Genomic DNA, 26,386 nt, shown 5'->3' on the forward strand with positions numbered 1-26,386 from the left:
CGCGAGACGGGCAGGAGAGAGACGAGCGGAGAGACGTGGTGAGAGACGAGCGGAGAGACGTGGTGAGAGACGAGCGGAGAGACGTGGTGAGAGACGAGCGGAGAGACGTGGTGAGAGACGAGCGGAGAGACGTGGTGAGAGACGAGCGGAGAGACGTGGTGAGAGACGAGCGGAGAGACGTGGTGAGAGACGAGCGGAGAGACGTGGTGAGAGACGAGCGGAGAGACGTGGAGAGACGTGGAGAGACAAGCGGAGAGACGTGGTGAGAGACGAGCGGAGAGACGTGGTGAGAGACGAGCGGAGAGACGTGGTGAGAGACGAGCGGAGAGACGTGGTGAGAGACGAGCGGAGAGACGTGGTGAGAGACGAGCGGAGAGACGTGGTGAGAGACGAGCGGAGAGACGTGGTGAGAGACGAGCGGAGAGACGTGGTGAGAGACGAGCGGAGAGACGTGGAGAGACAAGCGGAGAGACGTGGTGAGAGACGAGCGGAGAGACGTGGTGAGAGACGAGCGGAGAGACGTGGTGAGAGACGAGCGGAGAGACGTGGAGAGACGAGCGGAGAGACAAGCGGAGAGACGTGGTGAGAGACGAGCGGAGAGACGTGGTGAGAGACGAGCGGAGAGACGTGGTGAGAGACGAGCGGAGAGACGTGGTGAGAGACGAGCGGAGAGACGTGGTGAGAGACGAGCGGAGAGACGTGGTGAGAGACGAGCGGAGAGACGTGGTGAGAGACGAGCGGAGAGACGTGGAGAGACAAGCGGAGAGACGTGGTGAGAGACGAGCGGAGAGACGTGGTGAGAGACGAGCGGAGAGACGTGGTGAGAGACGAGCGGAGAGACGTGGAGAGACGTGGAGAGACAAGCGGAGAGACGTGGTGAGAGACGAGCGGAGAGACGTGGTGAGAGACGAGCGGAGAGACGTGGTGAGAGACGAGCGGAGAGACGTGGTGAGAGACGAGCGGAGAGACGTGGTGAGAGACGAGCGGAGAGACGTGGTGAGAGACGAGCGGAGAGACGTGGTGAGAGACGAGCGGAGAGACGTGGTGAGAGACGAGCGGAGAGACGTGGTGAGAGACGAGCGGAGAGACGTGGAGAGACAAGCGGAGAGACGTGGTGAGAGACGAGCGGAGAGACGTGGTGAGAGACGAGCGGAGAGACGTGGTGAGAGACGAGCGGAGAGACGTGGAGAGACGTGGAGAGACAAGCGGAGAGACGTGGTGAGAGACGAGCGGAGAGACGTGGTGAGAGACGAGCGGAGAGACGTGGTGAGAGACGAGCGGAGAGACGTGGTGAGAGACGAGCGGAGAGACGGGGAGAGAGACGAGGAGAGACAAGCGGAGAGACGTGGTGAGAGACGAGCGGAGAGACGTGGTGAGAGACGAGCGGAGAGACGTGGTAAGAGACGAGCGGAGATACGAGGAGAGAGACGCGGAGAGAGACGGGGATAGACAAACAGAGACAAGCAGAGAGCATTGCGGAGAGACGTGGAGAGAGACACGCGAAGAGACAAGCGGAGAGAGACAAGCGGAGAGACGTGGAGAGAGACACACGGAGAGACAATCAGAGATACGTGGTGAGAGACGTGGTGAGAGACGGGGAGAGAGACACGCGGAGAAACGTGGTGAGACAAGCAGAGAGACTAGTAGAGAGACGCGGAGAGAGACGAGGAGAGAGACGAGGAGAGAGACGTGGTTAGAGACGTGGTGAGAGACGCGGAGAGACACAAGGGGAGAGACAAGAAGAGAGACAAGCAGAGAAGGCGTGGAGAGACAACGAGAGACAGGTGAGACAAGCAGAGAGACGGAGAGACGTGGAGAGACAGAGAGACGTGGAGAGACAGAGAGACGTGGAGAGACAAGCAGAGAGACAAGGGGAGAGACAAGGGGAGAGTGGAGACGGGAGATGAGGGAGGCACGAGGGAGAGACGTGGGAGAGTGGAGGAGAGAGAGAGGCCGGGCAGGGTGGATACACGTCCTGAAAGGTGGCAGCTCACTGCTTCGTGCAGCAGGAATTCCAATAGGAGCGTGTTGATGTCCAGAACTCCGTTGTTAATTTACAACGGTGAAGTGCCCCATAGACTCCGAGTTAAAGGGCGGTGCAGTGTTTAGCGCATGGCGCTGTGAGCCCTGGCTACCCAAGTTGGATTATTGGCATTGTGGTGAAGTATGGCCAACCAACGCACGTGACCAACACGGCGTGGGGGAGGCCCTCTGTGTAAGTGAGGGCTTGTGGCGTTGCCTTGGTGTGGTCACAGGCTGTTTTAGCTCATCGGGATCATCCAGGATGAATACAGATTATGTATGACTCAGTGGGGTGACACAAAGGCTCTTGTTATCTAGTACAACGGTGTTACGCACTTCGGCGCTTGTCGTATGATGAGTTTTGCCATTAACGTGAGCGCTGTGTTTGGATGCGGAGGCTTGGGGCGTGTGGGCTGCAGCAGCAGTGGCAGCAGCAGCGGCAGCGGGCGATGGGCAAGCAGAACAGCAAGCTGCGGCCGGAGGTGCTGCAGGATCTGCGTGAGAACACCGAGTTCTCGGAGCAGGAGCTGCAGGAGTGGTACAAGGGCTTCCTCAAGGACTGCCCCAGCGGGCACCTCACGGTGGACGAGTTCAAGAAGATCTACTCCAACTTCTTCCCGTACGGCGACGCCTCCAAGTTCGCCGAGCACGTGTTCCGCACCTTCGACGCCAACGGCGACGGCACCATCGACTTCCGCGAGTTCATCATCGCGCTGAGCGTGACGTCGCGCGGCAAGCTCGAGCAGAAGCTCAAGTGGGCCTTCAGCATGTACGACCTGGACGGCAACGGCTACATCAGCCGGGCCGAGATGCTGGAGATCGTGCGGGTGAGAGCGACGGGATGAGAGAAGCTCGTGGCTGTGTCCGTGCATCGCGCTGCGGAGTTGGAAGCAGTCGCCCTCCGCCAACAACGGAGGGCAGAGGAGCGACGCTCACAACGACGAGCGGAGCACCGGGCGGTTAAAATGCAGAAAGTTAGCGCAGTGGGGATCACATTTGTTGCATCTGCCATATCAGTCAACCAACCCATGGCACCTGGGTCTGTTCTGTGACCTCCTGCCAGCGGGCCTTCGACACTTCACGTGGCTTCATAGTGCGCCGAGCGTGGCACAAGCGTCGTGGTGACGGCACCGCCACTTTGTGGCGAACGGCGGCGGCTGTTGTTGTTACTGCATTGCCGGCATCACCAGGGGCTTGTCCCGTTTCAATCGGAGAGTGACTGCGTGACACCGCCTACGAGTGACATCGATCGTGGGGGCAGCTAGCCGGAGGTTGTGTTTTGGATTGCGAGATGTGTGGGACTTGTGTGTGTGCAGTGTAGGGGAGTGGTAGTGTGCCGGTTAGCGCGCTGCGCTATTGATACGGGGACCCGAGTTCGATTCCCACACACGGCCACCAACTCCAGTAGACATTATCTGAACCGGTCCTGGGTATGCCTCCCCCCACCGCTAGATCGACTCGGCCTCAAATGAGTACCTGGTGCAGTGTGCCTGCCTTCATGGGTGCTCGCTAACAGCACTTGCCCTGAATAGCCTGTGTGCAGGGCTGTGTGAGAGGACTTCTGAATCGTCGCTGGCATGGTTCTAAGCCATTCTCAAAAATGTACATGAGCACGGATTCACGACTTTGTGCGTTACCTCTGTCCATATTTTGTTACAAATTTTAAAGGTGGTGGGCCCAAATAAGGAGACGTACTGTCTGCTCACTTGTTTTTTGGAAGCGCGAAAGAAAGCGTTTGTGAATCTCTGCCAAATGTGTCGAGGTTTTCAGATGGGTATACACGTCCGCTATTCACGCTGCTCGCAGGTCTTATTCTAAAACTTTTTATTTTACCAGGTGAGGCCCACTGAGCTATTTAGCTCTTTTCCAGAAGCGACCTGGCCACAAATGATAGATCAACAAAGCGGCTTATCATCGTGTGGAAATTTACATCAGGAAAATACTCTAAACGCACGTTTGACTGCGACACCATTCTAACGATGGCACCGAAGTGCGTCCCTGAGCACGGTTATGGGCACGGCGCGTTTCCTGTACGCTCATCGGCCACCCCTGCGCAACTCTACGACACTCTGTGTAACTCTATGGATCTCTGTGTAATTCCGTGTAATAATCTCTATATAATGCTGCATATAGATCTCGATGTAATTTACGGACATACGGTAACCGGCGAGCGTACAGGAAACGCGCCATAACAGTTGACCGTGACGGTGCATCTCTGTAAGCTCCGTCTCGCGTGTTTGTGCGTGTAGGCCATCTATAAGATGGTGGCTTCCGTGATGAAACTGCCCGAAGATGAGTCCACGCCAGAGAAGCGAACGGAGAAGATTTTCCAGCAGATGGACACAAACAAGGATGGTAAATGCGCACGCCTGCACGCTATGGTTACTATCATGCTTTTCTCGCCCGAGACAAGCGGTGAGGCTTTCAGGAGGGTCCTGCTTAGTTTTCGGAGTAAAGGGGTGATGTTGCTGCTGCCGTGTGTGATCCCAATTGAGTAATTTGCGGGTAATTTTAAAAAAAACCGTTGGCATGTTAGGCCCATTCCAGCAGAGCCGTTCCCATGTTTCTGTGAATCGGGGCAATTGCCCCAGGCCCCACACTTTGGGGGGCCCCACGCTTCAACATCACGGTGTCAGATGAATGAATCATCCCTACTGCTGATTTAACCCTGAATTCTGTCATCTAGAGTGCCACAATGTGTGTTATCTACAAAAACGTGTTGGCCTTGGAAGCTCCAATCAAATGTGTCACATCGAGACCAATGCAGAACTGCATTACACTCAGACTTTATTATCTCAGCTGGTAATACCCGTTCGCAGGGTTAGGTTCCGGGCCACCTTGTGCCGGGCAGGGGCAGCTGCCACTGGGGGTGCCCCCCTTTCAATTGCGTTGAGAGGCGGTGTGACGATGCCGGTCGCTTATCGTGTGGAAGGCGCTCTCTGAGTAAAGGAGGGCGGCTCTTCGTCACCGTTGTCATGGTGATGGTGGCGTGAGGTGCAACACAGTGACTCCGTTCTTCTCATTGCAGGGAAACTGTCGGTAGAGGAGTTCATACGCGGGGCCAAGAGTGACCCTTCTATTGTCCGGCTCCTGCAGTGCGACCCTTCCAGTGCCACGCAGTTCTGAGGGCTGTGCCGCCCCTCCCACGCCTGCGCTCACAACTCCACGTCCGTCAACACACACGAGCATGCCGGATGCCTCTCGCACACAAACACAGTTATATTTTTTACACATCCCATCAGTCTTTTGGGGGTGCATCATTTCATCAGCATCGGCTCAACACGAGCAACACCTCTGGACCGGTTTCGACATTCAATGTCTCATCAGCGGAGTGGGTCGGGCTCGCTTGAAACGACGATGGCGAAATGCCAGATGTTTGTAGCCAAGGGCCCTGTCCGTTCGACATGGGTCCCAGTTATTTCGTGCGAATGTCTGCGACCATTATCCCACGCCACAAAGCCCACTCACCACAACAGCCATCCACCACGCATCACCACAGGTATCACAGCGCGTCCCACTGTGCCATCCGTCCCAAAGAGGTATGCTGCCTGTGTATCTGCTGCCTTTTGTTGCTGTACGGCTGTCATGCCTATTGAAGTTGTTTTCAGCAGACTGCTTTGTGTGATATGCATAGTATTGAACCTTCGATATTGTTTACGATGCGGTTGTTGCCGGTGTACTTATTTCAGGGGTAAGAAAAAAACACGTGCTTATATTGTGCCTGCGACCGCACGCTCTGCGTGTGAGACTGAGGAGTTGGCATTCGACGGCATTTCTACGCGTTTCACCTTCCTGGTAAGCGTCAAGGCGCTACGGTGGCGAGATGCTAACCGCCTCGCCTGGTCTACAGGAGGTCGTCGTGGGTTCGATCCCGACCCTGATGCCCACTGTATATTTGTAGTTTGCATATTCTCCCTGTGGTCGCGTGGATTTTTCTCCGGGTCCTCTGGTTTTTCCCTCCACATTTAGAATCAACATGCTGCTATAAATGCCCACATGATGATAAGCTGCTTCGTTGAGCTATCATTTGTGGTCAGGTCACTTCTGAAAAAAGAGCTACGTAGCTCAGTGGGCCTTACCTGGTAAAATATAAAATAGTCAACCACCGATGTCAGACTCGGACTTTATTGTTTCAGCTGGTGAGGCCCGATGTAGCTGATCAGCTCTGTTGCAAGGATGACCGCAGCCCAAGACCGTCCGTCCGCAGTGGCGGCAGTTAAATACAATTTCAGGGTGGAGGAGAAAAAACTAAAATTAATGACGTGAAACCCATGCCAGAACTTACTGAAAAAAAGATAAATATTCGCCTTTGTGGCAGAGTTCAATCTTGCAGCATCGCCTTAAGGGAAATGTGGAATATTAAGAGTGGAGATGAATACATTCCAAAGTGCTGGTGCTGCCAGGAGAAGGCCCTGGGACCAGTCTTGAGTTCTCGATCTCGGAAACGGTCGACGTCAAAACACTCGTGCAATGTTCCGCGGCGCGCTGCGTTTTCGACGCCGTTCGTGTGAAGGGCGCCGGCTTCCTCCCCTAGCTGGCATGGGGGGCGGAAGCAGGGGGCACGTCCCGTGCCCAATCGGAGCCGGCGGTCGCTGCGGCGGTGGGAGCGATGCGCACGTGGCGGTGTACGCTGTAGTTAGTTACCCGGATGCGTCGACAGCGTCGTTCGGATGGTGACGTTTTAACTGGAAATTACGCGAAACTGTAATGGACGAATGGCTTTGGGTTGCTGCAGTTTATTGTCAAGACGACCGTGTCTGCATAATTCGATTGTTTTGGGGCATAAATTTGAACACAGGTGTTAGACCACTGGGACGAGGGGCAAGTAGAGCACAATAAACCAGTTAGATCGCTGGGTGGTGGTCGCTACGAACGTGGCCTGTAATTCAGCATTGGTGAAGGCAGCAAGGGTTGGTGGATCATCGCAGGATTGTTGCGACACTCCCTTCCTATGGGTGTCGAGGAGGAGCCACACCCTGGCTCGCCAGGAGAAGGCGGTACACCAAAGTACGGACTAACCTCCATCTGTCTCTTCTGTACGGGGATCGAGCATTGCCCCCTCACACGCATAGGTTTGCCTGGGTGCTCCAGTTTCCTCCCACACGTATAAACACGAATTAATTGGCTTAAGACATCTTAATTTATGCACGCCTCCGTGTGTTGTGGATTGCAATTGCATGAACGACGATATATAAAAACTTATATTAACTAAATTTATTTCTTATTTTGCTTGTTTACCTAGGAAACCCTCACAGTCTCAAGACTTTTTCAGAAGGGTCCTGTCAGGTTTTTCAAGTAAGGGGGTGGGGGGGGGCGCGATGCTACTGCTGTGTAGAATCCCAATGGAGTGATTTGCAGGTGATTTTTCAGCATTGGGATGTTTTTTTTGGCCAATACCACTTATATTGTGTGGTGTTTTTTTCAGCTGTGGTGGAAAATAAGAGAACCCGGAGGAAATCCCATGCAGAACAGGGGGAGAACGTACTTACTCCACACACAGAGAGGCGCCTCAATTGGGAATCCAATCCAGGTCCTTCCTGCTGTGAGGCATGAGCATTGCCACTGCGCTACGGAGCTTGCTACTTGCAGCTGCCACCTTTGGAATGCGTTGGAAGGGCAGTGCGCTGTGCCCTGGCGCTAGCAGGCAGAAGTTCGCCCTCATTGAGAGGTGTTAGGAGGAGGAGAGTTATTTTTGTTTTAAACTGGCGGAGATTATTGATGTAACTGCTAAAGCCGAGCTATTGATGGTTTGATATTTGCAAAGCTTCTGTGCTGTTTTCCTGTTGCCGTCGTTCTCTGGTCTAACACCGGGGGAGACAAGGCCATGAAGGCCAATCGGTTTTCAGAATATTGCATGCATTGTCACAGCATGTTTGTTTTGCATATTTTACCACAAGCATGTGTGGTTAATGCAGACTTGATGCCTTGCAATATATGTCTATTTGATGTTTGAACATTTTAACACCGCCTGTATTATTACCGGAAAGGGTAAAGCCTATTCTTTTTCCCCATCAAACTTGTACTTTGTTAGCTGCTAGATGACCGAAGCAAGAGAAACGCATGCGGAATGAAGGAACCAACGTGGATGCCCGAAGCATTGGCGGTGAATGTTGCCGAACGTCCAGCGAGGTGGCTCCTCGCACCGTTAGCTGCTGCCACGATGCGCTCTGGGCTTGCTCACCGGTTGTTCAGTAGCAAAGCACTCTGGAACCACACTCAGGGCATTGAATGTGCCCTTCATGGCTCTAGCTAAACAGGGGTTAGACTTTGCAAGTTTTAAAGAAGGATTTGTGTTTTGGTCAGGGTTAGAGTGACTTTGTTTAGACCAGCATTATGTACAGTATAATTTAAATTGGGTGCCGATGTGATTAACACAGGAAGTGTCATGTATTACACATTGTAAAGCACTCAAATGGTTTTGGACGTTATATTTAAATGCAATGTCTATGGTATATTTATTGGCACAAATGTTTACGTTTGAGTGCCGTTTTGTATATTTATTTAAAATGTACATTTCAGTTACAGATATAGTACAGTGGTGGTAAGAGGCCGAGTGGCGTCAAGAGCCTCTTAGTCCTGGTGATCACACGTGGTCCGTCCGCTGCGCTGCAGTATCCAGCAGCATGGCGCCAATCTGCCCCTCAACCTGATCATCGCTGGTGACATTTCAGTCAGCACCAGGATCACAAAGGCATTTTACACCACCTGGGCCCCTTACCCCACCCTACTCTTACAACAGATGCATGCGATTTGAACCAACCGTTGACAAACCGTGATTCTGATTATATCTAGGGTTTTTATCTCGCATTTGGACTGTCTACGTTTTTCATACACCTGGCACGAATGTATTTTCATCAGTGAATACATCATTGCAAAGTCAGATTTTAACTTATGAAACTACTTTATTCTGGCAGTGACAGATCCAAAGAGGGGCAGGGATGAGGGGGCGATTGCACCCCCCTCCCTTGAGAACCGGAAAATTGGTATTTTTATTGATATTTACTAGATAAAACGTTTTGAATGGTGTTGTTTATTTAAGTAGGGTCAGTAGGGCCCCATTAAAAAAAAACTTGACATTTCGTGCCCCCTTCCCTGGGAAGTTTATTGATCTGCCTCTGGAATCTGTAGGATTTTATTTAACCTGTGTGCTATTCGTTTCAACTAAGTGCAGTAAATAATTAGCAAGAAGATGTTGGGTGCAAGCAGAAGGAACTGTTTCTAACTTTTTGTGAACTTAATATGGGGGGCGTCGTCGAGATGCACAGTGGCCTATACTGTGTTCGTGAGTCGTACCACTAGGAGGAGGGTGCATGTAATGTGCCCTTACATATGTTCGTCAACGCGTTACTGGTTTGTTTGGGAATGAAGTCGAACCCATGCGTGCGGTGCCGTAGGTGGCATGTGTCACTTCGCTTCGCGTGGCGAACGGTGGTAGAATTTAAATGATTTTGTCTGCCTTCGTTCTTCAGTTGCCAGTAACCGTTCGCGTTCTAAATCGGGCCCTGCCGGTGCAAGTGAACGCTGAGCGTGGCTGCCAGCTGGCCCAGCGGTGGAGCGAGCTGCAGGCGAAAGGTCGCGAGTTCACCTCCATGCTGGGATCGATAAAATGAGTACCACTTTGTGAGGAAGTCAACAGTGTGGTTGTCCTCAGGTTAGGCTCGCACCCGCCATAGGAACGTGGAATTGCCACCACTGGCACTGCAGGGTTGTAAACGGGAGGAGCACCAATGGGCACACTGCTCAGCCGCAGGAAAATCACTTTTTTGACAGTTCCAAGTAATAATATCAAAAGATTTTTACTGGAGGGGTTTCAGCCGACTCGGCACAATTTCTGTTGTGATGAATTATTGCTGACGTGGAAAGCTGATCGTGAAACTATATCGATATTGTGTGTCCTTACATTATAACCACGTGAGTGCATGCATCCCAAGGGATGCCTGGGATTACACAAGCAGGGCAAAACAAGAGAGGGAAAAAAATCCATTGTGTTCACAAAATGCTGACAGCATCCTTTGACAAATCTGCAACAATAAATATTAACCAATAAACATTAAATATTAACGTTAAAAACATAATATGACTGCCTCCAATGTTATTTCCCTCCCCGTGTCCTGCTCCCTGATATGTCTAAAACTTTTGCACTCCTGGATTCGGGTGGATGGCATTGGTGGTGGTGGTGGCTACGCTGCACGTGGCAGCCTGTAACCCAGCAGTGTGGAGACGTCAACGGGGGTTGGTGGGTCACTGCACAGATGCTGCGAGACTCCCTGACACGTGGGCATCAAGGAGGAGCCGTGCCTCTGGCTCGCCATGATTAGGCGCTGCAGAAAAACATTTACCTCGCCTATGAAAAAATAATGTTTTATCCTTTCTGGCAATAAAACAGGTGGTGTTGAGATTTTATTTATTTACCCCACCTGCAGTGGTATAGAGTGTTACTCCCCATCGCACACGTGGAGTTTCTCCGGTGTTAGACTCATTATTTGACCGAGAACACCGTGATATATAGAGGACCGCAGAGCTTGGGGGGGGGGTGAGGGATTTGGCGTCGGCTCCTCGCCGCGTGGCTGCTGCTGCTTCCGTGCTGCTCAGCTGTGGTCCCTCCTCCGCCTGGTGCCTCTGAGTCGTCCCCTCTGTCTGAGCGGAGCGCTACAAGTTGGCATTCTTACTTGAAGAGATCGAGACTGCACTTGACACCATGGGGCCTGCCGAGTGCTGATTAGGACATTTAAAAACAACACATTTCATGATGAACACTTCAAGCGTCCTTATCGTCGTGTTCTCTCTACTGGTACATCGAAATGGTTGTAGCCCAATGTGCTTAGAAATCTGCTTGCCATATAATCTGTCAAGCGGCCAGCAACAATCAGCACGACCAGAGCTGCAATCGGTCATACTTGGAGGAGGGAATTCCCAAGTGGAGGAGGGAATTCCCAAGTGGAGCAGAGCGAGGGAAGAAGCAGCACGAGAAGTGAGGTGACCTGCAGTGTGGTGAGTGGGTGAGTGTCCGAGTGAAAGGGTGAGTGAGCAGGTGGGCGAAGGAGGGAGTGTGGTGAGTGACAGAGTGGTTGGGTGGAGGGCGTGGGTGACAGGGTGAGCGAGTGATTGTGCCCTTGAGATGTGGTGAGTGGATGAGTGGGTGAGTGAGTGGGGTGGGCGAGTGGATGAGTGGGGTGGGTGAGTGGGCGAGTGGATGAGTGGGGTGGGTGAGTGGGTGAGTGCGTGAGTGGGGTTGGTGAGTGCGTGAGTGGGGTGGTGAGTGGGGTGGGTGAGTGAGTGGGGTGGGTGAGTGGGGTGGGTGAGTGGGTTGGGTGAGTGAGTGGGGTGGGTGAGTGGGGTGGTGAGTGGGTGAGTGAGTGAGTGGGGTGGGTGAGTGGGTGAGTGGGGTGGGTGAGTGATTGAACAGTCTGGTTGACCCGAGTCTGCAACATGGGTGTGGGTGGAGGAATCAACGAGTGAAGGAATCTACGAGTTGACAGTCTGTCGCCGTGGCAACGGCAGCTGTCGCCGTGGCAACGGCAGCTGTCGCCGTGGCAACGGCAGCTGTCGCCGTGGCAACGGCAGCTGTCGCCGTGGCAACGGCAGCTGTCGCCGTGGCAACGGCAGCTGTCGCCGTGGCAACGGCAGCTGTCGCCGTGGCAACGGCAGCTGTCGCCGTGGCAACTTGCGGGCAGCGCGTGGGGACGGAGCGCGGAGTGAGTGCTTCTCACGCGACTCCGCCTTCACGTCGCCCCGCCACCTTCACCAGCGCGCCGCCTCTCTCTCTCTCTCTGTGCGTGTCAGGCTCCGTGCAGGTATGGAGACAAAGGCGACCGGACGTGGGTGCTGGCCAGCCAATAACATGACTCGTTCCTCCAGTCCGTTTTTGTTGATGTTCGAGGTTCGCCTCGGTGGCAATGTCGATGTCTGCCAGCCGCGACGAGAGGGCTTCAGGAGAGAGTTGGCGTCGTCTTGCTGCCCCTCCCCCCTCTGTTGAAAGAGCGCAGACCAGAGTGGTTTGGGTTGCACGGCCACAATCGCACAACTGTGAAGCCGGAGGGTTTGTGTCACGGGGATTGTACAGAGTTGCGTCTTTATTCACTTCATCGCGGCCTGGGCAAGGTTATGAGTGGAGGAGGAGGAGGCTGCCGACTAGCCTAGGCCTCGTTACCATGGGGACCGCCCCACGCCGCCGCAGCCGCGGCCTTAGTGCGGACATCGGCGCGAGAAGCGAGTGGGAGAGTGGGAGGGTGAGTGGGTGAGTGAGTGAGTGGGTGAGTGAGAGAGTGAGTGGGTGAGTGAGAGAGTGAGTGGGAGGGTGAGTGGGAGGGTGAGTGAGAGAGTGAGTGAGTGGGTGAGTGAGTGGGTGAGTGAGAGGGTGAGTGACAGAGTGAGTGAGAAAGTGAGTGGGAGGGTGAGTGAGTGAGTGGGAGGGTGAGTGAGAGAGAGAGTGAGAGGGTGAGTGGGTGAGTGAGTGGGTGGGAGGGTGAGTGGGTGAGAGGGTGAGTGAGATGGTGAGTGAGTGAGTGAGTGGGTGAGAGGGTGAGTGAGATGGTGGGTGAGTGGGTGAGTGAGTGATTGGGTGAGTGAGTGGGTGAGTGGGAGGGAGAGTGAGAGGGTGAGTGACAGAGAGAGTGAGAGGGTGAGTGACAGAGAGAGTGAGAAAGTGAGTGGGAGGGTAAGTGATTGGGTGAGTGAGTGAGAGGGTGAGAGAGTGGGAGGGTGCGTGTGAGTGAGTGGGAAGGTGGATGAGTGGGAGGGTGAGTGAGACGGTGAGTGAGAGAGGGTGAGCGAGAGAATGAGTGGGAGGGTGAGTGAGAGGGTCAGTGAAAGTGTGTGTGTACATATGCGTGTGTGCAATATGAGAGCGGGGTGCGTTGTGTAAACATCGGCACTGGGGAGACAAAGGCGGCCGGGCGTGGTACTGGCCTCCCGCCCCCTCGTGTGCCGTGCCGGCCTTCATAGGTGGCTGCTCGCTAACAGCACTTGCCCCAAGAGTCTGTGGAGGCTACACGGGGGACCTTTGTCTTTGTGTGTTGCAGCTAGTGCTGTGTTGGTTGCTCTGCTGTGCCATTGCAGGATGAGTGCGGACGCTTTCGCCTGCCTTGCGAATGGACCTCGCAGCAAGAACCCGGTTCCCGTCGAGCACCTGGACTATGCCTACATCGACAAGTGCGATGATGCCAAAGAAGTTGAACGCATTCTCAGAGTGCTAAGGTACAAACTTGATTTGGCGCTTTCGTGACTGCAGGAATTACTCTTTGGTTCTTTCGGTAAAGTCACGTAGAAAGAGAAATATCTCTCTTAAATTTAGCAATCTTTGGAAGAATGTAATCAACCAGGTAGGGTGTTGACTGTTATGTTAGCCGACTATCTGTGTTGTATTGCATTATATTTCTAAGTTTACTAGGTTTAGTTTTCTCTTTCATTTGTACCTGATGATGATTGCTTGTGTTGCAATCGAAACGTGGTATGCTATTATTTAATTTATTAAATTATTTATTTAATTTATTAAATAATAGCATGCACATGTGAGATTTCATCATTTTGGAATAATTTATTATGTCACAACATATACACTGCATAGACAAAGATCCCCCTTATAGCCTTAGCAGACTTTTGGGGACAAGTGCTGTTAGCGAGCACCTCTGAAGGCTGGCGCCGCACACGAGGCGGTAGGTGGCCAGCACTACGCCTGACCGTCTTTGTCTCCCCAGTGGCGATGTTTACACATTGCACCAGATATTCATTTGAGACCGAATTGACCTCGGGGAGGACCAGGTAACTTAATCGCCACTGTTGTTGGCCCTCTCTGTTAAATATGGGTCTTAGTTCAACAGAAAATTATATCACACAACACAAAACAATCATTTGCATCGTCGTGTAGAACGTCACAATAGATAGGCAGACAATATGCCTGCTTCACTTATCTGCCCCTCCACGCAAAATAATCACGTGTTTTTTACATAACCTAGCCATAACAATATCACAATCATATGTGAGTATATTTAAAACACGATGTTGTATAATACTGCATAACACAAGAGTAACCATATTACATTTTGTTTTATATCGCATCGTTCATGAAAATCGCATTTCACGATCGCTGAGGAACCACAGACAAGTTGGAGGGTCGTCACCAGGCAGAGTCTCCGCTACCAACTACATGTATATTGCCTTCGCTCTGCAGTCCTTTATTTCAACCAATGAATGAGCGTTGTTGATACATGTGGGAGGAAACCGGAGCACCTGGAGAAAGCCCACAAATGCGAGGGGACCAACACTCTATTCGGTACAGAAGAGAGTGATATCAGCGCGCACTTTGCCGTACCACCTTCTCCTGGCTGGCCAGGGCTACGGCACCTCCTCGACACCCAAACAACGTCGCCAAAGGAGAAAGGAGCAGCGCTCGCCGCGGCTATCCCAAAAGAGCGGCGTTTGAGAGCATTTCTTATACATTGAGCCGTGAAAACGTACATCAGTACAAAAACATTTTTCAGAATTAACTGGAAAAAAGCACGGATACCAACATCTCGGGAGATAACCTTGAGACGGGCGGGACCCCGGACCCAGTTCGATATTTGTGTTCCTGTGGACGCGCGCGCAGGAGCGGCGAGGAGGGCTGCTACCCGCACCTCACCGAGTTCTGCGAGCGGCGCTTGGCGGCGCTCGCCCCGCAGAGCCGTGCCCTCTGGGTGGACAGGCCGGCGCCCACGGCGGCCAGCCTGCCGCCCGAGGAGCGCGCCCAACTCCTGGACGCGCTGCAGGTACGTCACCCGGCGCCGCTGCACCGCCGCTGTGCCGCTGTGCTCGTGTAGGACTAGGGCTTGCCACACGACGAGCGGTGAAAACGGCCAACCGAATACAGAATTTTGATTTAAAGTTTTCGTGACTGCAGGGATTCATATTCTTGGTTCTTTCGGTAAAGTCACGTAGAAGGGAAATAATAAAATAATATAAATATAAAACAATAGAAAAAAATATTTTTGTGGATTTCACACCTGATGACGATTGCTTGTGTTGCAGTCGAAACGTCGTGAGAATTTTTATTGTTTTATATTTATATTATTTTATTACTTCCCTTCTACGTGACTTTACCGAAAAAACCAAGAATATGATTACAGAATTGTTACTGGTTTCCGAAAGTCAGGAACCGCTAACTGTTTCCGGTGGGATGTTTTGTAACAAATGCACCGGTTGGCACACGCGAACTGAACGTCCAAACGACGTGGCTGATTATGTTGTGTTCTGTATTATATCGTGTTGTGTGGAACCCAAGGGTCCATATATAACAGCGAGGGGTTCTTGCCCATAGGCACTGGCAGTTCAATTGTATTTCTGCAAGCAAGCCCGACTCTACTGATGAGACACTGAGTATAGAACGGGTCCACAGCTTTGCTGGTTTTGAACCAATGCTGCTGACATTATGCACTGCCAGACAGCCGTGTGGCTGATGGGCTGTGATAAAAGTTATTTTAATATGTGGAGGGACACATACAGCTTTATTGTGTGCTTATTTATTTCTGTTACAGTATAGCGGCTCATTCGGTATTAACAGACACTTAAAATAATCCTACCTCTGTACAAATATGATATTTGGTATATTTCAGGAGTGGAGTGATGAGATGCGAAAGAGAGAGGAAGCGATCAAGAGCACGCGTCCCGCTGAGGCAGACGCCTTCATGGGGGCACTTTTACCTCCTGTCAGAAACGTCCATGACAAGATTTCCGTTGAGGTGAGACTGCGGTGGGTGTGTTATAGGAATACACCTTCATAATGTTCTCCATTGACTATTCGGTTGAGTGCGTGTGTGTGTGTCTGGGTGCAAATGTGTTTCTGGCTATCGCCTGATGAGGCTGGTTGTAATCACCAGCGACACGTCGTACTCGAATTGTAAATGTTGTGGGTTTGCTCTCCAACACACCGACGTGCTGAACTAGTAACTCATTGGCACGATCTGTTTACGTGACAAACCTTAATGATTGGCTGTGTCGGTGGTGGCAGGTTTAATGACACATTTACATTTACGCAATCTAACTCAAAAAGACATTGATTATGGATCTTATGATCCACTTTCTGTTTAGGCCACAGTGTTATTGATAAATGTGTGTTTTTAGTCATTTGTGTTGCTTGTTCATTTAAAAATAAAAAATTGTGTGTGTTTGGCTTAATGCGATGCACTTGCTTTTCATCAGAAATCTGTTAAGAAAGACATTCATGGTGCCGCAGAGAGAAGGATTCGCTCTGTGGATTACAAGGCCTGGGACAGGTGAGTGAAAGGTGGAATAGAATTCAAATGCGAGTGAGTGTGTGCTTGTGACGTGAAGGAGGAGTGCAGTAGAATGAGCCAAGCTGGTGAATGCTGCTCATGTGCAGGCTGGCACAGAGGTAACATCCGTGCTCACAGCACGAAGTCCCTGGGTTCGATCCCCGATTCAAGCGCCTTTCTGCACGGAGTTTGTAAGTTCTCTATATATTCTGCAGAGAGTGAGTGAGAGTGTTGAGTGAGTGGAGTTTTATGTTCTTCACCTGTTCTGCAGAGAGTGAGTGAGAGTGTTGAGTGAGTGGAGTTTGTACTTTCTTCCCCTGTTCTGCAGAGTGAGAGAGAGTGTTGAGTGAGTGAGTGGAGTTTGTATGCTCTCCTCCTGTTCTGCAGAGTGAGAGAGAGTGTTGAGTGAGTGAGTGGAGTTTGTATGTTCTCCATCTGCTCTGCAGAGAATGAGTGTTGAGTGAGCGAGTGTAGATTGCATGTTCCGCCTCTGTTCTGCATGGGCTTCTTCCCATAGCAAAAATATATATACACAATACATCTGGTATTGGCCAAAATATCCCAATGCTGAAATATTACACTGCAAATTACTCAATTGGGATTACACACACAAAAAGCATCGCCCCCTACTACTACTCTGAAAGCTTGGCAGGCCCCTCCTGAAAGAGAGTCTTGAGACATTGATGGCTAAGCAAGCGTAGTAGTAATACACACCGTGTGCTCATCATGCAATACCGCATCATCACTCTACTTCACTGCTAAAGCAGTTTATATCGCCTCCAGATGTTCTGTGTCCAGGTGTATGTACCACAAGGCAATACACGCCATTGGCAGGTGTGCCAAACAATGATATCCTCACATAGACTCTGTTGGTTTATGATATGAAAATAAACTTTGGTCACTGCTGGTTGAAATTAGGGTTGTCTATCTATGTTTGATCCGCGTTAGGATTTAGCCCAGAGCATTGCCTGTTGGCGACTCGGGCTACCAGACTCACTGTTTCGCCTCCTCCACACTCTGCTTCTTCCCTCACACTGCTCCACTTTAGAATTCCCTCCCATCATCATCATCTCTTTTCCCCCAAGCTGTTATAATAATAACCTCGCTGAACGCAAGAAACATGTTACACTCTTATAGAGAACATCCTGCTGTTTATCTTCTTCTTGGTTCTTTCGGTAAAGTCACGTAGAAGGGAAGTAATAAAATAATAAAAATAAAACATAATAAAATAATTCTCACGACGTTTCGGCTGTTTGTCGCTGGCCACTGGACGTGCTACAACTTTTAGCCTGTGCTCTGCGACTGTAATTCAACCAAAAACAACAACAACATAAACCAGGCGCCCTGGCCATGGGCGTGTATGGCTGGCTCCCTGTAACGGTGGGTCAATGGTAAGACGCCTCAAAAGTGACGATGGGATTTACTGGGAACGCGTGTTCCAGGTATGACGTCGAAGGGGAGTGTGCCCGCCTGGATGCCGCAGACGGGGAAGGTGGTGACCCACGGCCTCCTGCCGGTGACGAGCCGACGACGAACCCGCCGGACCTTGCGCTGGCCTTGAATACAGCGGGTGGGTCACCTGCACGCTTCTCGTATTGATTTATATCGCCTGGAAAATCCCCTTGGCAATGTAAGTGTACTTTAATGTTTCACACAGGTGACAATAATATAAATAGAAATGATTTTTTTTTTTATTAAAAATGAGCTTTATAACTCTCCTATGAAAAATATTAGTGTTACTTCCTGCTCCAATGAGCATCGAGGCACTGGTGCTCATCTCTTCCTGCACCCCTGCAGAGCCAGTGGTGCAACGTGCACATTCATATGGCGGGGGAAAGTTATGTTAGATGCCAAGCGAGACACCGTATAAAAGACATGGCTTTCTACGGCGTGACCGATGGTTCCACCGCGTGCGGCGGTGCAAATGTTGTTGCAGGGATGTCTGCTGCCGAGCTGGCGGTGAGGGCAGAGAAAGAGAAGCAGAAGGGCAACGATGCGTTCCGAGCCGGAGACTTTGCAGAAGCGCTGGCTTACTACACCAGGTAGCGTGTTGCCACGAGTTCAGTGGTTGTTACTCTCCAGCAGGGCTGTTAAACGCCAACTGGTAAAAAAAAACACACTGACTGGTTTCAGAATCGGTTAACGGTTTTCCGATGGCCAGGAGTTGGTAATCGTCGTCTCCTGTGGAATGTCGAGCAGCGAACGCGACGATTGGCACGCGTGAGGGTCGTGCACACCGCACGGCGGGCTGAGTCACGGCGTGGTTCTTGTTTGCCATAATTCCTTCATCAAAAGGGAGAGGTGCTACCCTACCAATTTGCTTTCCTGCTCACATCACTACTGGTGGAAGAGCCTCCACTAGAGAGCTAGACTGGCCTTTGGTCTACTCTTCCACACTAACCGGACATTCGTGTTGTGATGTAACGTATTCACTTTAAAGTAAGTCGGCTGCTTTAACAACAATATTACCATCAGTTAACCTTCTCAAAGCGATGTCATGGCAATTGTGCTTCGTGTTAGCGTCATGTATGTGATTAGCCTGCTTGGCTATGTACATTGCGAAAGAGGTTTAACGTACATCGTACATACAACGCTGGACCTGTCGGAATCGTATGAAACGAGCGACGCTCCCGCGGCACCCACTGTCGCCGGCACAACAGGAGCATTGCCGCGCTGCCGACTGCCGCCTGCTACAACAACCGAGCGCTGGCTCACATCAAGCGAGCGACGTGGGACGACGCGCTGCGCGACTGCAACACGGTCCTCGGGCTCGAACCAAACAACATCAAAGGTTCCGTGTTTCACGCACTGCTCGCGCTTTACTTGAGCTGTCGTCGTCGGCGTCACCTTTCGATCTTCAGGACGAACTTTAACAGACACGTGCATGATTACAATGACGTTATGATAACAATAATAACGTCAATTGGTAATGCGCCACGCGGTATTTGCTCACTCTCGACGAGGGGGAACGACCCTCGTCCGCACTGTGTTCAATCACCACACCGCAGGTCACAGCAACTCACTCGCTCAACCACCCACTCACTCACCCAGTCACCCACATACACACTCACCTACCAACCCACTCACCCACTCACCTAGGTCAAAACATGTTCTCACAACGATGTACTTGCTCAATTCAAGGAGCCCGTAAGCCGCTGGTGTCTATTACGACTTTGACAGCAGTGCCGGCTGTTGCTGGCCATTGGATGTTTCGAGGTCTACGAGCTCGGGGCACAGCGACGGTGTTCACGTGCAGCACCACCCCAAGCGCGTGAAAAACAGCTTTGTGTGTTTACTTTGCTGTCCTTCCCCCACACCTTCGATGAGCATGGCTGGCTATGTACGGTGCGAAAGAAGTTCAACATGTTGTGCCGTTGCAGCTCTGTTGCGCAGGGCGCTGGTGTACAGGGAACGGGGCCGAGACGCCTCAGCCCGGAGCGACTTGCTCACAGTTCTGGAGCTGGACCAACACAACACTCAGGCTCAGGTCGTTGCACAACTTCTCACGCAGGGCCGGCCGCAAGGGCGGAGGGGGGGGGGGCGGGGGGCCCTGCACCACCCCAAGTTCCTTAGGCCCAAGCCAAGGTCACTGTCCTCCTTTAGCGGTGTAATCACTGTCGTGGTGGTCCCCCCCACCCCACTCGACAGCTCTGCTTAGCCTCAACTTCGGGGAGGAGCTGGAGCCGGGCCTTGTTCCCAAGGCCAGCCGGGCTGGGCTCGATGTGTTGTGGGAGATGGCGTTGGCTTGTGCATGTGAACTTGATGTGTGCGGGTTGCAAGATTGGGTGCTCTAGTTATGGGCGAAAATCACTAGCGTTGGCGTGTCGGGGAGATTGTAATTAACAAGATGAATAAGCAGACAACACGCCTCCCTCTTCGCGTAGCTATTCCCATCAAGTAGAAAAAGAATAACAACGTACATTTTTACACATCACATCACCCACGCGGCCTTCTGGGAATGCGTAATTTCAGCAGCAGTTGGTTCAATAAGACGATACATTGGACTGGTGTTTCGTCATTCGCAGTTTCTCATCAGCAGCAGTCAGGCTCGCTTGAACCAATGCTGGGGAAGGAACTGTAATATTTTTATGGGCAAGGACCCTCTTCGATTAGATATGGGTCCTAGTTCGACACCGGCATTGGCCCAACCAAGCCTGATGAAGCTGATGAGACAATGATTGTCTAGAGTGGTACACTCGTGTTTGCACCAGTGCTGTTGAAATGCTGCTGTTCGAGGTGGGGGTGTGTGTGGGGGGCTCGTGGGGAGCAGTGGTACAGCAGTTGGCGTCCTGCACGACGAACCCGGCAACCCGAATGTCAATCCTGCTCACTGCCAACACCATTGACAATTATCTGACCCAGTCCTCAAATGAGTACCTGGTGCAGTGTGTAAACATCGCCACTGGGAAGACAAAGGCGGTCGGGCATGGTGTTGGCTACCCACCCCCTGGTGTGCTGTACCGGCTTTCATAGGTACCACATGCTCACAGCAGTCTGCTGCAGGCTATACGGGGGATCTTTGTCTTTGGCGCTATATTTAGCTTTGTGGGGATTTTGCGAAGGATGTTTATTTCCCCGTGTGGAACAGACCTTGCTGCGTAAGCTCACGCTCAGCGTGGAGGGTGGCGACGACGGAGGGTGCTGCGTGGAGGCGCGCGTTGCAGGGCAGCGCGGGGCGGCTCCGACACCCACCCTGGGCCCAGAGGGTCTGTGACGGACGCACGAAGGGTCGATATGAGGGCCAGTGAAGAGTTTTTTTGCATTGATATCAGTTCGGTGCAAAACTGGCTGAGACTAATTCGAGAGTCTATCGAAATTGAGAGAAATACAAATAATTGTAACCATTCAGATAGCAACGGGCATTGTGCTGCTTGGAAGCGAATCATCAAATCATACATGCCTATACAGGTCACCATACATCAATCGGGATTACCTGTACGCAGACAATAGCAGGTACAGTGCTGCTATATTGCATGAAAACGGCAGGAGGCTGGCTACAGTCTACATTATAGACTGCCAGTAGTTTCACTCAGTTTAATAACCATTGCTACAGTCTACATTATAGACTGCCAGTACACTCACTCAGTTTAATAACCATTGCTACAGCCTACATTATAGACTGCCAGTACACTCACCAAACTAAATAACCAGGCTACAGTCCACATTATAGACTGCCAGTACACTCACTCAGTTTAATAACCATTGCTACAGTCCACATTATAGACTGCCAGTACACTCTCTCAGGTTAAGAACCAGGCTACAGTCTACATTAGTGGTTTGTATAATTTTTATTCACTTTATTTTTAATTATCATGTTTCTATCTACGTGACTTTACTGAAAGAACCAAAGAAAGCGACAGGAGGTACAAGAACACTGTGCATGCACAATGTGCGTTGATTGCCATATGAATAACCCAACGGGCAATGTGTACCCATTGTAATTTATGTGCATTCAATAACCCCCCCTTCGCACGTGATGGGCTCACAAGTGACGTCATCATTATAGATTTGAAGTTTTTGTGACTGCAGGGATCCATACTCTTTGGTTCTTTTGGCAAAGTCACGTGGGTATGAAATATTTTCTTTTATTTTATAAAATCCTAGACGTGCCGTGAGCAAGGCGAGCCCGGCTCCAGTGACGGCGTGCGTGTTTGTGTGTGTTGCTCTTCTGTTGGTGGCCGTGTGTGCGTACAGGTGAACGTCCAATTCTCGCCTCGCATCCAGAATCCTCTTCCCTCGGTAGGAAGAGGGTAACCCTTCAAATAGAGATGGAGGTACGTTCCACGGTGTTGTTATTAATTCTCGGGCCAGGGGCCCGAACACGGAACGACTTATGTAATTCTAACAAATCGCATAAGCTGAGACTTATACGTATGTATGTTGAGCTTCTCTCACACTGTGCGTAGCGAGCCGTGCTAATCGGAGGTGCGGGGGAAGGACGACTTAACACGCATGGCAGCTCAGTTTGTCGTCCTTCACCCGCACCTCCAATTAGCACGGCACGCTACGTACGAGACTTGGCCTAGCGCTGAGTTCCGTACGGGGATTACTCGTAATCAGTTGTGTAAGTTAGGAGAGAACTTATGGGTGATCGGAACCACTTTTACGTCAGCTGTCAAAAGAAAAAAAATTCATCTAGTAATAAAATAACATTATGTTTAAATGTCAACCCCGACAACCGGGAGGTGAACTCTGGGCTTTCCGATTGCGAGCCGCCCGCTCTACCGCTGGGCCACCCGGCCGGATCACGCTGGCAACGCACAGCTTCACCGCCCACCGCAACGAGCCGTTAAACCGTTGCTGTCCCTCGAGACAATTTGCGACGTCCGTTCTTACAAATATTGTGCAGGACGATGAAGGAGATGAAGACCTCGCAGGAGCGCAACCGTGGCCCAGCGCCGCGCCGAGTGTCACGCAGCACGCGGACGCCATCACCCCCACGGCCACTTCGTCCCAGAGCAACGAGGATTCCTCCAAATGTGCCGCCACCATCGCCACCACCACCACTACCACCGCCGCCACCATCGCCACCACCACCACTACCACCGTCACCGCCGCCACCATCGCCACCGCCGCCACCACCGCCACCGTCACAGCCGCCACCGTCACCACCACCGCCACCAACGCTGTCACTGCCGCCACCGTCGCCGCCGCCACCACCACCACCGTCACCGCCGCCACCACCGCCACCACCACCGCCACCAACACCGCCACCGCTGTCACTGCCACCACCGCCGCTGCTACCGTCACCGCGTTCGGCCGGAGGAGCGGCGCCGACCGGCGAGCGTCCGGCGAGGCCGTGCCCCTGAGCGCGTACGAGTTTGGGCAGCGGTGGAGTCGGCTGGGAGCGGACCCCAACGCCGGCGCGGTGCGCGCGGCGGCCGACCTGTTGAGTTCGGTCGGGCCGGACCGGCTGCCGCTCGTTTCGAGCAGCCTCCTGGAGGGCGCCGACGTGGCGCTGGTGGCGCGGGCCGTCGAGCGGCACGTGCTGCCCGGCGAGCCCGGCACGGCGTTCCGCTACCTGCAGCGCTTGACCAGGGCGCCGCGATTCCAGGTGAGGCCGTGGTGGGCCCTGGCGCGTGAGACCTCCCGCTGCTGCTGCCGCTGCTCCAGGGAGCGTTCCGAGGCATCATTACGCCGATCGCGTAACCTGTCAATCGCGTATCTATGGCACCTCGATGCCAGTATGACGGCCAAATCAGTTTTAAAGACAAATCAGTTGTTGATTTTCAGAGGATGTTTGCGCGTTTTTTCCACAAGTACGTGTGGCTAATGCGGACTTTGTTGCCTTGCAAAAGGCATCTATTTGGTGTTTGAACATCTTCACACCTCCTGTTTTATTGCCAAAAAGGGTAAAACCTGTTCTTATCTCTTCATCACTGTCAATCACAGCCAATCAACCAGCAATCCATCAACTCTGTAATCGTTAAACCGGCTTCACACTGCCCGGCTGTGCTGTTGACGTCATGGCACCCACGCGAGGGGAGTGCCGTGCGCTCGTCAACGCCATTCCATGTTGGTCATGATCTCCAGCGAAAACCTCCTGGAACGATTGTCAGATTTCGCGTGGCCTTTTCAACATTCATCCGTTGAAAAGGCCATGCCGATGAACCAAATCAGTTGGCATCTTTGCCCACGTGACTACTTGATTTGATTGGCTCTGTCAGGTGGTGGATTATAGTCGGCTGGGAGCGGACCCCTTGATCTAACCCAACAGAAACTTAATTACTAATCATAGCAGAGGGCGTGAAAGCCAACGCCTAAAAACTAAAAATTGCCAACAGTACCCTCAAACATTGTCTTTGATCAGAGCAAAGAAAATGTGCAGCAATGAAGCAAACACAAATCAGAGGAAATTTAAGACACGTGCATAGCAGCAGCACGCACGGTTGGCTACTTACGGTGCGAAATAGGTGCAACATACATACAAAGACAAAGATCCCCCGCATAGCCTTAACAGACTGTAGGGGCAAGTGGTGTTAGCGAGCACCTATGAAGGCCGGAACGGTACACGAGGGGGTGGGTGGCCATCACCACGCCCGACCGCCTTAGTTTCCCCAGTGGCGATGTTTACACACCGCACCAGGTACTCATTTCAGGCTGAGTCGACCTAGGGGAGGGCCAGGACCGGTTCAAATAATCGTCACTGGTGTTGGCCGTGAGCGGGAATCGAACCCGGGTCGCCAGGTTCATAGCGCAGCGCGCTCACCGCCACACTACATTCATACGGCAGCACCAGGAGTGGCAGCAGCAGCAGTAGGGATGATGACGCCATGTCTGTGTGCGTGGAATGCGTCTTGCAGGTGGCCTGCTCGTTCCTGACAAGTTCCGAAAAAGAGGCGATCAGGAACGCGATGAAGCAGCTGAGACGCCTGTCAAGCGGGACCTACTCCCAGGGGGATGTCCACATCCTTGAAGAGCAGTATGGGATTTAGTAGCTCCTCATAAACCCGGGGCTGGATCATAACCTCCAATGTTCTCATATCGTATTTTGCTTATTGCCCTAAGCCACTGCGTCCTCACAGACACACACAGGGGGCGCTCGCTCAGTGCAGTGAGCACACGATATGACACCTGGGGCCGTCCATAAATGACGTCACGCGATTTTTGACCCCCCCCCCTTCGTCACAAAAAGTCAGACCCCCCTCAAATGACGTCACAAAGCTCTGCCCCCCCCCCCCCCCCCAAAAAAAAAATTCTTCAAATCGCTTTAAACTATTGTCATTGTATTGCATATATTTAATGTTTCGCATTTTGATGTGACGTCACATTTCTCAACCCCCCCCTAGGTGCGTGACGTCATTTATGGACGGCCCTCTGGCTGTGATGATGTCACTGTGGAATAATTTGTAAAACTAATACTGGATGTAAAATGCTCTGGGGCTTGAACTTGCATCACCAGAATCAGCTGCGATATCCACGACCCTGGGAGGGATTGGTGGATATTGCAAATGTTCTGGTTAAGCAATCGTTTATTGTTGTAGTATGTTTATGAATAAAAAAAACGAAAGATACAAAACACGTTCACCTGGACTGTTGTTGATCTGCATGCTACGAAATGTTGTGAAATTCTCTTCCCGTGGGCGACAAGGTGGTGCCAGACCCGGAAGGAGGCCATGCCCCCCTCCCCCCTCCCCGCGATAACTTAACTTCTTAAAAAGCGTCTCAAGGCTCATCCTGGGCAGCCGATTATAATACCAGGTCATGAAGCTTGTCTTCACCAGGCAAGGCAAAAGTTTTCAATGAATGTAATAATTTCAGCTTTGTGTACATTGTCGGGAAGTACCCTAGAGGTTTTTGAGACGACATACAGATGATCTTTATTTGTAGAGATGAATGTCTCAACAATATTTCGTATTAAAGTGGCGCATCAGCAGCGGCGTCTATTGCCAGTGGGCGGGGGGTCAATGTGGGTGGCCACACGTCACGTGATTTTACAAGCGGCTTGAGACGATTTCGACGAGATTTGTGCCACGGTCGTCACGTGGTACGTTCACGTCTCCTCTCACGTTTCAGTTGGACGTTGAACGTCTCTCACACGGTACCGCAACCAACCGTGCTCATCAGAGGTGTAGTTTGCTGCCATTTAAAACTTTGCTTCTTGCTTTTCAACATTCCTCCTGCCACTCGGGTTTTGCTGAAAAACCCAATCGGCGCATTTGCCCATACCGTGAGCAACTTGGCAGGCTGTCGGGCGGCAAATTGATATAGCTCCAACACTGACGTCATAACTACACAATCGGACCCAACAGTAACCAATTATGAATATCGGCCTTGAGATCCGACGTGCAAGAACAAATTTGAGGCTTCCCCGTTATCACGGTGGCAAGATGTTAACGCCCTCGCCTGGTATACAGGTCGTGGGTTCAATCCCGATGCCTGTATATTTAGAGTTTGCGGTGTCTCTCTCCCCGTGGTCGTGGATTTTTCTCCGGGTCCTGCGGTCTTCCCTTCCACAGAGAGAACCAACATGGGTTTAATTGGCTGCTATAGATTTCCACGTGATAAACCACTTCGTCGAGTTCTCCTTTGTGGCCAGGTCGCTTCTGAAAAACAGCCATATATAGCTTGGTGGGCCTTACCTCTTACCTGGTAAAATAAAAGCTTAAATCTTC

The 26,386-nt window shown here is 51.8% G+C and overlaps 2 protein-coding genes across 10 annotated transcripts; both read left to right on the forward strand.

Annotated features, from left to right (window-relative positions):
* Nucleotides 1-10,077, forward strand: LOC144931773 (hippocalcin-like protein 1). Of its 9 annotated transcripts, XM_078856050.1 has the most exons (5): nucleotides 1-38; nucleotides 1,327-1,348; nucleotides 2,420-2,849; nucleotides 4,272-4,377; nucleotides 5,051-10,077. In XM_078856050.1, exons 3-5 carry the CDS (start codon nucleotides 2,472-2,474, stop codon nucleotides 5,146-5,148), a joined length of 582 nt encoding a protein of 193 aa, XP_078712176.1. In that variant the 5' UTR covers nucleotides 1-38; nucleotides 1,327-1,348; nucleotides 2,420-2,471; the 3' UTR covers nucleotides 5,149-10,077. The 9 variants fall into 9 exon arrangements, with proteins under 9 accessions (XP_078712176.1, XP_078712175.1, XP_078712170.1 ...); XM_078856049.1 differs by lacking the exon at nucleotides 1,327-1,348 and having other exon boundaries at nucleotides 16-38; XM_078856044.1 differs by lacking the exons at nucleotides 1-38; nucleotides 1,327-1,348 and adding an exon at nucleotides 530-582.
* On the forward strand, nucleotides 6,562-24,942 carry SPAG1 (sperm associated antigen 1). The gene is made up of 15 exons (XM_078855795.1): nucleotides 6,562-6,695; nucleotides 8,635-8,692; nucleotides 11,524-11,717; nucleotides 13,081-13,218; nucleotides 14,609-14,768; nucleotides 15,612-15,737; nucleotides 16,198-16,271; nucleotides 17,714-17,841; nucleotides 18,208-18,313; nucleotides 18,932-19,062; nucleotides 19,652-19,758; nucleotides 20,860-20,977; nucleotides 21,966-22,045; nucleotides 22,621-23,325; nucleotides 24,575-24,942. The coding sequence occupies exons 1-15, from the start codon at nucleotides 6,562-6,564 to the stop codon at nucleotides 24,704-24,706; spliced, it is 2,391 nt and encodes a 796-aa protein (XP_078711921.1). The 3' UTR covers nucleotides 24,707-24,942.
* The last annotated feature ends 1,444 nt before the right edge of the window (nucleotides 24,943-26,386 follow it).

Source organism: Lampetra fluviatilis, chromosome 4, assembly GCF_964198595.1.
Source record: "Lampetra fluviatilis chromosome 4, kcLamFluv1.1, whole genome shotgun sequence".
NCBI classification, from domain to species: Eukaryota; Metazoa; Chordata; class Hyperoartia; order Petromyzontiformes; family Petromyzontidae; genus Lampetra; species Lampetra fluviatilis.

Bases quoted from the DNA above. Each gene is read 5' to 3' on its own strand.
- SPAG1 (XM_078855795.1), top strand. From the start codon at position 6,562: ATGGGGGGCGGAAGCAGGGGGCACGTCCCGTGCCCAATCGGAGCCGGC. The intron at 16,272-17,713 runs GTGAGTGAAAGG...CGCGTGTTCCAG, and splicing joins GATTACAAGGCCTGGGACAG to GTATGACGTCGAAGGGGAGT. The intron at 22,046-22,620 runs GTACGTTCCACG...AATATTGTGCAG, and splicing joins CCCTTCAAATAGAGATGGAG to GACGATGAAGGAGATGAAGA.
- LOC144931773 (XM_078856050.1), top strand. From the start codon at position 2,472: ATGGGCAAGCAGAACAGCAAGCTGCGGCCGGAGGTGCTGCAGGATCTG. The intron at 2,850-4,271 runs GTGAGAGCGACG...TTGTGCGTGTAG, and splicing joins AGATGCTGGAGATCGTGCGG to GCCATCTATAAGATGGTGGC. The intron at 4,378-5,050 runs GTAAATGCGCAC...TTCTCATTGCAG, and splicing joins GATGGACACAAACAAGGATG to GGAAACTGTCGGTAGAGGAG.